The 12,210-nt window shown below is 49.4% G+C and overlaps 1 protein-coding gene across 3 annotated transcripts in view; it reads right to left on the reverse strand.

Moving 5' to 3' along the window:
• UBN2 (ubinuclein 2) overlaps positions 1–12,210 on the reverse strand; it is a 155,057-nt gene that overhangs the window by 70,499 nt on the left and 72,348 nt on the right. For all 3 annotated transcript variants that reach the window (XM_077275887.1, XM_077275884.1, XM_077275886.1), the window contains 2 exons: positions 9,863–10,349; positions 9,711–9,781 (listed from right to left, as the gene is read on the reverse strand). In XM_077275887.1, coding sequence (XP_077132002.1) covers positions 9,711–9,781; positions 9,863–10,349 — 558 coding nt within the window. The remainder of the gene's footprint in view (positions 1–9,710; positions 9,782–9,862; positions 10,350–12,210) is intronic.

Below are 12,210 nucleotides of genomic sequence, written 5' to 3' on the forward strand. Positions count from 1 at the left end.
GTGAGAGACCCAGCTCCAAGCCCTTTTGTAGGAATTGAAGAATCTGTGCAATATTTGGGTTAAAAGGATCCGGTCTGTTCGGGGCACACCATGACGAAAATCTCTTCCATATCTTGCCATAAATGGCGTTCGTTATTGGTTTCCTACTTTTCTGTAGGGTTTCAATTACTTCCTGCGAGAGTCCCCTGGCTCTCAGGATCTCGGTTTCAGTAACCAGGCTGTCAACTTTAGTTTGTGTAAGTCTGGATGGGTCAGGGGACCCTGTTGAAGAAGGTCGTGTCTCTGTGGAAGCGGAAACAGGCCTTCTAGACACATGCTTGTCAGTGCGCTGAACCAGCTCCTTCCTGGCCATAATGGGGCCACCAAAATCGTTGTGACCTGATCCGTCCGGATCTTCTGTAACGTCCTGGGTAGCAATGGTATTGGTGGAAAAGCATATGCCAGGGTAAACTCCCAGGGGTGGGAGAACGCGTCCAGTCTTAGTGTCCCGTTTGAGGGGGTCAGGGAGAAGAAGGTGTTTGATTTTGTGTTCTGAATGCTGGCAAATAGGTCCACATCGGGAGTTCCCCACCTCTGGACCAGGGCTAGGAATACCTCCTGGTTTAGAGACCATTCCCCTGGATGGAAGTCTCTCCGGCTGAGATAATCCGCCTGGGAATTGTCCAATCCCCTTATATGAACTGCCGAGATTGACATCAGGTGGTTTTCTGCCCAGGAAAAAATCCTTCCAGCAGTCAGCTTCAGGTTCGAGTGTCCTGTGCCCCCTTGGTGTCGGAGATATGCCACGGTGGTCATATTGTCGGACATCACCCGGACATGGTAGCCCTGGATGATGGCAGATGCGGCTTTTAGCGCCTCTTCCACCGCTTTCAGTTCCCTCAGATTTGAGCAACTGCGTCTCACTTCTGGGCCCCACAACCCCTGGAAGTGGAAGCCTTCTATCACGGCGCCCCAACCTCTCTGACTTGCGTCTGTTGTGAGAACTCTGAGGGGAAGCTGATCCCAGCTGACTCCTTGGTGTAAATTCTGGGGGTTCAGCCACCATAACAGAGAGGATCTCACATGCGAGGGAAGGGGAATCTTCCTGGTTAAGGCCATCTGATGTCCTCTTGAGTATGCCAGGATGTGTGATTGAAGTATTCTCGTACGGGCTTGCGCCCAGGAGACTGCTTGAATGCAGGATGTCAAAGAACCCAGGACTGACATAGAGTCTCTTAGAGTCGGGGCTCTTTGATCTCTGAACCTGGAGATCCTGCGGACAAGATCGGTCTGACGGTCCTCGGGTAGAAAAGACATTCTCTTCTCCGAATCCAGAAGGATTCCTAGGAATTTCTTCTGTGGCGAAGGCTGGAGGTCTGACTTCTCCAGGTTCGGGATCCACCCGAGAGATTCCAGAATGACGAGGACTCTTGTCACATCCTGATTGAGACGTGAAGCGGATGGAGCGACGATAAGAAAATCGTCCAGGTATGGTATGACACAGATCCCCTGTTGACGAATAAAGATTACCGCTTCTGTCATGATTTTGGAGAAGACTCGTGGAGCCGATGAGACTCCGAACGGGAGGACGTTGAATTGGTAATGGCTGACCCGTTTGTTTTGGGAGATCGTGAACCTGAGGAATCTTCTGTGGTCTGGGTGTATTGGCACATGATAGTATGCGTCCCTCAGGTCCAGCGTCGCCATCACCCAGTTCTGACCGATCAGCGGGATTGCTGATCTGATGGATTGCATTTTGAATCTCCGGTATTTTATTACCCGATTTAGAGGTTTCAGGTTGATAATGATGCGATGTTTCCCTGAGGGTTCTTTCACCACGAAGAGGTGGGAATAGTGACCTTCTCCTATTTCCCGATGTGGTACATGGGAGATCACCTTCGCTCGAAGCAGGTCTAGGATATCCGGAATCAAAATTTCCCGAAGTCCTGGGGATTGTAGGGAAGTGATAGACAGACGATGGGGAGGAGGACTCTCGAACTCCAATCTTAGTCCCTCCCGTATGGTACGTAGGACCCACTGGTTTGTGGTAATCACCCGCCACTGGGAGAGGAATCCCGAGAGTCGACCCCCGACCGGAGGGCAGTCATTGTTTTTCAGAGGCCCGAGTCGGTTGGGGGACCAGGATGTTTCTGGCTTTTCCTCCCTTGGGGTAACTCCATCGTCCTGATTTGCCCTTACCCCTGTAATTCTGCTGGGGGGTTTGGTCACGGGGGGGACGAAAAAAATGCTTCTTAGGGTTTTTTTGTTCCGGAAGGACCTTTTTCTTATCCGAAGCTTTGTCCAAGATTTCGTCCAGGACCGGCCCAAATACATAATGACCCTGGAAAGGTATACCACAAAGCTTAGACTTTGAGGTAATATCACCTCCCCAGGATTTAAGCCACAAAGCTCTTCTAGCGGAATTAGTGAGAACCGCTGATTTAGCAGCAACCCGTACTGATTCTGCGGAGGCGTCCGCGAGGAATCCGGTTGCTCTCTGGAGCAGAGGAAGAGAATTAAGAATCTCCTCTCTGGGTGTACCCTGCACCAGGTGATTTTCCAATGTACGCAGCCAGAGGAACAGGGATCTGGCTACACAGGTTGATGCCACGTTGGACCTCAGTAGGTTAGTTGAAGTCTCCCAGGATTTTCTTAATAAACTTTCAGTTTTGCGATCCATGGGATCTTTTAGCTGGGAGGAATCTTCAAAGGGCAGGGCCGTTTTTTTGGTTACCCTTGAAACCTGGACATCAACCTTGGGCATTTCGAAAAGAGAACAGTCTCCCTCCAAGGGAAAACGGTTTTTGAGTTCTGATGGGACGTTTAACCCTTTCTCTGGAAGGCCCCACTCATGGAGGATGAGGCTTTCTATATTCTCGTGTATGGGGAATCCCTTTACAGATCTGGGCTTTAACCCCCCGAACATGTCATCCTGTACAGAATGGCCCTCCACTCCTCCTCCACCCCCATGGTGCCCCTCACCAAATCCTCGGAGGAAAAGAGGTATTTTTTGTTGTCTGATTTGGGAGCAGAGGTAGAGGCAGAACTCTCATTCTCCCAACGGTCCCCTGAGTCAGAAGTATGCACTTCTCCTGAGTCAGAGTCAGAGGCTACAGGGGCTATTTTCCTTTTTTTAGCAGGAGGAGGCTGTGGTGTCGGGGGCTGGGAGAAGGTCGCCATGGAAGATTGAACTTCCTGCCTGATGAGAGTCCTGATGCTGTCCATAAGAGAGGGCTGTTCAGCACGCAGAACCTCGTCTGTGCATGGCTGGCAGAGCTTCTTTTTATATGTGGAGGGAAGCTTGGACGCACATGCAGCACACTTGCGACTGGGCACCTTCTTAGGGGCAGAAGCTTTGTCTCCCTAAAAGAGAGAGAAAGACGGACTAAGTCGATTGAATTCTAGAAAAAATGGACAGCAAGGGACATCATCCCACTACTTACGGCAGGGGGGTGAGCGCTGGGCTCTGCAGAAGCAGAATGAAGGGTTTTGTCGCCATCCATATCAGAGATCTGACTATAGAGGGTATAGACAGGAGGTCTTACCTGGAGGCTTCCTTAGCCAGGAATAAATAGGTTACCGAGGCTCCCAGCGAGATTGGTGGTGCTCCTCCCCCTCGTGGTGTCCGTTTGATGGGGGGGGGGGGGGGGGGGGTCAGGGACACCCCGTCCATGCCGCCACTGCAAGTCCTGGGTCAGGACGCTGAACGGCGCGCGCGGGAGTTGCGGCGCAAGGAGCCGGCGAAAAAAACGGAAGTTCGGCTGAACGTCACTTCCGGTGCGTGCGCGTCAGCTCCAGCAGCAGCGTGGAGGGAGGAGGAAGCCGGGGAGCTTGAGAAGGACCCCGGAGCACCGCACCGCCCTGCTTTGCCTCCCGAAAGAGGCACGGGTAGGGCGGGCAGGGGTCCCAAGTCGTGTGAAAGGACACGGAGATGGGAGCAGTCTGGATGGAGAAGGAGAGCAGAGCCCCCGACCTCGACTGCCCGGCTAGAAGGTAACAGTGCTCCCGATCGCCGGCCACGGCAGCACTATCAGAGGATCTCTTCATGCCCCATAGGGGACAGGAAAAACACTGGTGGTTGCAGGAAGGGGAGGGGTATTTAACCTCTTTGTTTCCTGTCCCCTATTAGGGCGGGGAGACATCCTCCGATACTGCTGTCGTGGAAGGTGACTGGAGAAAGGACCGATAAGGCCGAAATCTGCCTTTTAAGAGTACTTGGAGCAAGCCCTGAATCCAGGCCTGCTTGGAGAAAGGATAGAATATTTGGGACGGAGAAACGCAAAGGAGGCAGCCCGCGCTCTCTACACCAAGAAAGGAAAACTTTCCAACTGTGATAAATTCTGGCCGAAACGGTTTTACGTGCACTCATCATGGTATCAGCTACCTCTTGGGAGAATCCCGCCTGCGTTAAAACCCAAGATTCAACGGCCAGGCCGTCAAACATAGGACCCCTGAGTTCAGGTGGAAGATTGGCCCTTGAGATAGAAGATCCGGCCGATCGGGGTGCTGCCAAGGAACCCCGGCGAGAAGCTGTACTAGGTCCGCATACAAGGTCCGTCGCGGCCAATTGGGGGCGATCAGAATAGCTGGCACTTTTTCTGACTTGATTTTCTTGATTACTCTCGGGAGTAGTGCCAGAGGAGGGAACAGATAAGAGAGATGAAACTGGTTGCAAGTCAGTACTAGTGCGTCCACGGCGATTGCCTGTGGGTCTCGGTACCGGGAGACAAATCTGGGTACCTTGGCATTCCCCCTGGAAGCCATTAGATCCAAGTCTGGAGTCCCCCATAGATGGCATATTTGCTGAAATACCCCGGGATGGAGAGACCATTCCCCGGACACTAGACCCTGACGGCTCAGGAAATCTGCCGCCCAGTTCTCTTAGCCCGGAATGTGGACTGCTGAAATCACAGAGTGATTTCTCTCGGCCCAGCACAGTATTTGTTTTACCTCCTGCATGGCTGCCTTGCTGCGGGTGCCCCCCTGATGATTTATTTAGGCCACGGCTGTGGCATTGTCCGATTGAATTCCGACAGGGCGACCCGCCAGAAGATGGTGGAAGTACTGCAAAGCTAGACGAACTTCCCGAATCTCTAAGAGATTGATGGGGAGATCTGATCCCCGAGGAGACTAGCGCCCCTGAGCTGTGTGGTGAAAAAACACTGCTCCCCAACCCAGGCGACTGGCATCTGTTGTAACCACTAGCCAATTGGTTGGGGGGAAAGGGCTCCCCCCCCCCCCCCCCCCGAGTAGGGATGAGCTGTTTAACCACCATGAGAGAGCCTGCCTGACCTGGGGAGACAACCGAAAGCTGCGGTTGAGGGAGAGTGGATTCCTGTTCCATACTGCTAGGATTGCCCGTTGGAGACGTCAAAGATGAAGCTGTGCAAATGGTACTGCTTCTATGGTTGCAACCATCCTTCCTAACACCCTCATGCAAGACCGGATCGTATGAGGGTACGGTTGCTGAAGATTCCTCACTTCCCACCGAAGGGCTAGGACCTTGTCCTGGGGAAGGATCGACAGAGCTTGAGAGGTGTCAAAAATCAAGCCTAGAAATGAGATCCTCCGAGATGGTTGTAGGGATGACTTCCTTAAATTTACTAGCCAACCCAGACGAGAAAGGGTGTCTAGAGTGATGCTGACATTTTCCTTGCAAGTTTGAAAGGTCGTCCCTTTGATCAGAAGATCGTCTAGATATGGCAAGACAACTATGCCTCGGGAGTGAAGAATGGACACCACAGTTGACATGACCTTCGTGAACACCCTGAGGGCGGATGCCAGCCCGAAGGGTAAAGCCGTGAACTGGAAGTGTAGATTGTTTAAAGCAAACCGGAGAAATCTTTGATGAGGAGGAAAAATGGGAATATGTAGGTAGGGGAATGTCTATTGAGGCCAAGAACTCTCCTTTTTCTATTGAGGCAATAACTGACCGAAGAGATTCCATCCGAAAGTGACGAATGCGGACAAACCTGTTTAAACGTTTCAGATCTAGGATAGGCCTTACTGTTCCGTCCTTTTTGGGTACTACAAAAAAAATTGGAATAAAATCACTGAAACCTTTCTTCTCTTGGAACAGGCGAAATGACCCCGCTGAGACGAAGGGACTCTATGGAATTGTACAGGTCCTGTCGGAGGGACTCGGACCTGGGAAGACAGGATGGGAAGAACCGGGAAGGAGGCTGACAGACCAGCTCTATCTTGTAACCTGAAGATACAAGCTCTCCCACCCACCGGTCGTGGATTGCTTGAAGCCAGACCTGGTGAAACAAACGTAGATGTCCGCCTACTTTGTTGGAGGCATTCTGAGGAGGCCTCCAGTCACTTGGTTGAAAAACTATGAGTCCTAGATCCTCTGGATCTAGCTGACTGGGAACGCATTTTTCCCCCCTGGTTGGCCGTATAGGAGATCCGAACGTCTCGGTCCTGATTGGATCGACCCTGCACAGTAGAGCCCGAGGCTGGAGCCCATCTAGCATTACGAAAGGCCCTGAAATGGGCCTGGATTTGGTGACGAAAAGGCTGTCTAATCCTCTGCTGAGGAAGAAACTTACTCTTCCCACCTGTGGAATCAGAAATAAGCTGATTCAGCTTCTCTCCGAACAGGCGACCCCCCCTGATACGTAAGGGTTGTAAGAGACTTTTTAGAGGTAGAGTCTGCCCGCCATGTTCTTAACCAAAGTGCCCTTTTAATGGCAATAGCATTAGCCGCAGCGGAAGAGGCACAGTCTGCAGCATCTAGGGATGCATTGATCAGATAGCTACCAGAAAGCGCTATCTGAGATGAGATTTCTGCCAGCTCTGCTGGCAAATCCCCTTCTTGAAGAGCCTTTGTTAAAGACTGACCAAGAAATCATAGCTTTAGCAACCCAAGTTGCCGCAAAAGAAGGAAAAAGTGCAGAACTTGAAGCCTCAAAAACAGAACGAGCCAAGCTCTCTATAAGACGATCCGTAGGGTCTTTAATCGACGAGCCATTAGGGAGAGATAGCAAAGTGTTAGAGGCTAAACGGGACACCGGAGGATCTACAGAAGGATTTTCTGCCCATTTACTACATAGCTCAGGAGCAAAGTGATACCTAGCCTTCAAGGCTTTTTGCCCCGAAAAACGCTTGTCAGGGTGCTCCCGGTTACGCCGAATCAGGTCCTCAAACTCAGGGTGAGAGGAAAAAACCCTATGGGCCAGTTTGGCCTGTTTAAATGAGACTTTGTGATCTGAGGATAAGGCGAGCTCGTCCTCTATCCCCAGGGACTGATTGACAGCCTCAATCAGGCTATCCAGAGACTCTTGAAACCCTGGAGTCTCAAAATTAAGGGACTCTTCTGACTCAATCTGTCTCAACTTCCCCGCACTCTGCTGGGGAAGGAGAACATGATACGGAGCTCCAGGATGCAGAAGCACCTGAGGGCCTAGGTGACGCTGTGCGAATCCGCTTTCCACGCGTTTTTGTCTAGTGCGAGCGCGGCCCCTGCAGGCCGAAGGCTCCTGAGACCCCGAGGCCTTTTCCGAGGCAGATGGGCTGCTGGCCCTGACCGCCGGAGCCTGAAGGGATTTGATTGCTTCAGTCAGGGTCGCCATGGATTGCGACAAGGACTTGACCCACTGCGGTGGAACTGCCCCAGCCTCTGTTTGAGAGGCAGGAGCTGGAGAGCTGGCGGGGGGGCTCCTGGGCGCGTTCAGAGTCGCAGGCCTCGCAGAGACGGTTACTATGGGCATGCGGGAAAGCATGACAAGCTATACAACCGGTATATAGGACCGTGTGAGATTTAACCCTTCTAGACATGGTAATCCGTAAAAGCTATACACAGGGCCCGAGATTCTGACAGCTGGGGGAAGAAGCACTTACCCCAGTCCTGTGTCCCCACGATTACAGTGTCGGAACCGAACACACGATGAGGTGCCAAATGTGCTACCTTTATCCCTAGGCGACGTCAGGGGGCTGGACCGCCATGATGCGACGCGGCCTGTAGTAGGCCTGAAGCCGGGGCCTCGATTTTCCCCAAGCGAGAAAAGGAGGGAAGGATCCGGAAGTAGATGCGCCGGAGGGGGTGGGGCCTCACAGCGCGGTCTGCTGGACGGAAGCCTGAGACTGATAGAACCGGAAGTGCTGCAGGATGTCAGGCCGGAGCCTGAAGCCTCTGGAGGACCGTGGCGCCGGCCGCTCCTGTACCGCTGCGGCGCCGGCAGCGCACACCGCCGCGGCGCAGGCTGCACTGTACCCTGCAGTGCCAGCACCGAGCCGCCGAAATGCGCCGGCGCCCAGGGGACCGCGGCGTCGCTCATTAACTGTATGAAGACGCCCGGAGGAACCTGCAGACAGAACTCTCCTATCTTCCAGGTAAATTGCGCCAGTATCAGGAGCCCCCCTTTTCTGCCCCTCCCCCTTTCTGCAAGCTGAGCCAGCATATAGAAAGAATGACGGTAAATGACGGTGCAGGAACCCTAATTCCATTATTTACTTAGGATAAGGAGAGGGACCGTCCACCACCCCATCTATCACCGCGGAGGAGCAGGGTGTAGAAATCAAGGGGGGGGTCACACGGACCTCTAGGGGCACCTGTACAGCCTAGGGTCAAAATACCTCAGGGTGGTCAGGGCCAAGTCCGGTGAGAGATACCACGTCGCGGGGAAGGATACGTGGAGAATACTCGCACGTGCTTGACCGTTGTTGGTTTGGGGAGATCGGACCCTCAAAAGAGTCCGTCGCCCGCTCATCCATATAATGTAGAGAAGAAAGAAAGGGTACAAAGGATCCAGGACCCAGACGTGTGCCTCCTTGAGACACTAAGCATGAACTGGATTCTCCGGTAGCCAGTGTCAGGGTGTATACGACAGGAGGAGCTAAATTTTTTTCGTGTTCACTTAGTGTCAGCCTCCTGGCGGCAGAAGCATACATCCACAGTGCTGTGTCCCCCAATGAGGCGAAGGAGAAATATAAAAATTCAAATCACCCCACTTTCACCCATTTAAAATAAAACAAAAATAAAATCAAACATACACATATTTGGTATCGTAGCCTTCACAATCGCCCAATATATCAATAAAATATAGGATTAACCTTATCGCTAAACGGCGTAGCGAGAAAAAAAAAACAAAAAAGCAAAACGCCAGAATTACATTTTTTTGGTCGCCGCGACATTGCATTAAAATGCAATAACGGGCGATCAAAAGAATGTATCTGCACCAAAGTGGTAACATTAAAAACTTAATTTTGGCACGCAAAAAATAAACCCTCACTCAACCCGAGCTCACAAAAAATGGAGACGCTACGAGTATTGGAAAATGGCGCAATTTTTTAAATTTTTTTTAACAAAGTTTGGAAATTTTTTTCACCACTTAAAGAACCTAGATATGTTTGGTGTCTATGATCTTGTAATGACCAAAAAAAACAAGTGTGGGATTGCACATTTTTTGCAATTTCACGGCACTTGGAATTTTTTTCCAATTTTCTAGTACACGACATGGTAAAACCAATGGTGTCGTTCAAAAGTACAACTCGTCCCGCAAAAACTAATCCCTCGAACGGCCATACTGATGGAAAAATAAAGTTATGGTTCTGGGAAGAAGGGGAGCGAAAAACGAAAAAGCAAAACCGAAAAAAAAAAGCTCTGGGGGTTAAGGGATTAATAGAGAAAATTGTGCATGCCATTTTGGAGGATACAATTTATATATTCTCACCATTTTAAAATATTTTAACCAAATTGGAATAGCAGAAAATAAAGTTTTACATACTCTAACAAAATGTTATTCATTTCTTGAGTGAAGAATTTCTTCCGACCTTCTTCATCAAACATTTTCGCTGCCTACAATGAAACAGTCAAATGTTGATGAAATATACATAAAGAAAACACATTAGCACGCAATTCAGTGTCTTAGGAGCTTACCGTCCTTAGATCTTCAATTCTCTTTTCCAATTGAACTGGAAGACCCTCAGGAAGAAGTGGGACTTGTTTTGGTGTCTGCACGGGGGCTGGATTGCTTAACTGTACCATATTGCCATTCTCACCCTGATCAGAAGCAGCCGGACTTTCATTGGATGCAGAATCCAGAAGTTTATCAAGGTCAAAATCCCCAAACATTTCAAGTGCACACTCTGCTTCTTGCAAAAGCTCTCGCTCCGTGCCACCGCCAAAGAGAGCAAGAACAGGGTCATTTCCAAGTGTCAGATCTGACAGATCATTGGAAACAGGAGCTGCGATGGGCTTTGAAGGGACGGACACTACTGTTATAGCTGATGGGTTTGGTTTGTCATTTTTTCGCATAGCATCTTTCTCCTTCTGAAATTTCTGGAGCATTGCGGCCAGAGCCATGGAATCTTTGTACAGCTTCTTCTTCTTTTTGTCAGGTTTATGTGCATTAAAGGCCACTACCCTAAAGATAAATAAGAGGTCAAATAAAAACCTCCATATAGCAATACTTTACATAGAGCTATGCTTTGGATTTATAGTAGAACAGCACTATGAAAAAAATAAGTTAAAAAGGACATAACGATTAAGAGAAAATTAAAAAGTGACAGTACATGAAATGCTAACATCTTTCTTTACGGGAACCAGTCAAGCGATTGATGCTGCCCAAACCACGGGAAGCAAGAATCAGAGTCTGACTGCATGAGTGCAGGAAGGTATACTCTGCTCTGAAAGGTTTCAGAGAAAATAGTTTCAGTGGCGCTAGAAGACAGACTATTCGTGTTCCTGGAAATGGTTCCTGGGCAGCTTCTACACTGGCCTAGCTTCTGCACTGCTGTAGGTGATGGACAGGTCTCTCCCATAGCAAGACTTATCATCCATGTGGCGTAGGGCTGGGCGAATACAGCCAGGGGGGCGATCGGCCTGGTCTAGCCTATGGTTATGTGTCCTTCCAGATCTTCAAGTTATACTTTTTTTCTGAAAAGCCGTAGAGTTTTGGAGTAAAAGTTATCTGGCTGAAATTGTTGCAACATGCTACGATTTATGCTGCCCGTGGTTTGAGGAGCATTAATAACATAAATTAATTTAATAAATCATTAGGAAATTAAGTCATGTCACGATACAAGTTGTACTTTCAAGTTAACAAAGTGAGTGCAAAAAGTGATGAGAGTCTCATCTGGGAGTCACCACCTGAGGGAGGGGTTGATCCTATAGAGCAGGGTACCCCAACCTATTTGGAGGTTGCAAGCAACCAAATATGACAGGTGGTGTTGAGCCATACTCTAAAGGGGTCTCTGGAAATAGAAAACATAGCTAAAAGGAAATGTCATTATCAACAAGTTTTTAAATATGTTTAATTAGCAAATCACAATAATTTTGCCTGGGTAGATGACCATTTTGGATTAAAATATCCAGTATCTCGTTACAGCAACACAAACATGCCCTGTGATGTTCACAAAGGAGCCTGTCAGCATGTGCAGTAAAAGCTCCGCCCATAAATTCATATGTAAGAAGATGTGCTCTCAGTGGATAATCTGATCTAATACTGGAGATAACAGGTATGCTACGGTAAGAAGAGACTGCTCACACTGCTGTCCACTCTGTCTAATACTAGAGATAACATGTATGCTAAGGTAAGAAGAGACTGCTCACACTGCTATCCACCCTGTCAAATACTGGAGATAACAGGTATGCTAAGGTAAGAAGAGACTGCTCACACTGCTGTCCACCCTGTCAAATACTGGAGATAACAGGTATGCTAAGGTAAGAAGAGACTGCTCACACTGCTGTCCACCCTGTCAAATACTGGAGATAACAGGTATGCTACGGTAAGAAGAGACTGCTCACACTGCTATCCACCCTGTCTAATACTAGAGATAACAGGTATGCTAAGGTAAGAAGAGCATGCTCACACTGCTGTCCACCCTGTCTAATACTGGAGATAACAGGTATGCTAAGGTAAGAGACTGCTCACACTGCTGTCCACCCTGTCTAATACTGGAGATAACAGGTATGCTACGGTAAGAAGAGACTGCTCACACTGCTGTCCACCCTGTCTAATACTAGAGATAACAGGTATGCTAAGGTAAGAAGAGACTGCTCACACTGCTGTCCACCCAGTTATCTGCTCTAATACTAGAAATAACAGGTATGTCAAGGTAACAAAAGCCTGCTCACACTGCTGTCCACCCTGTCAAATACTGGAGATAACAGGTATGCTACGGTAAGAAGAGACTGCTCACACTGCTATCCACCCTGTCTAATACTAGAGATAACTTATGCTACGGTAAGATGAGACTGCTCATACTGCTGTCCACCCTGTCTAA

This window comes from Ranitomeya variabilis, chromosome 8 (genome assembly GCF_051348905.1).
Source record: "Ranitomeya variabilis isolate aRanVar5 chromosome 8, aRanVar5.hap1, whole genome shotgun sequence".
In the NCBI taxonomy this organism is placed as follows: domain Eukaryota; kingdom Metazoa; phylum Chordata; class Amphibia; order Anura; family Dendrobatidae; genus Ranitomeya; species Ranitomeya variabilis.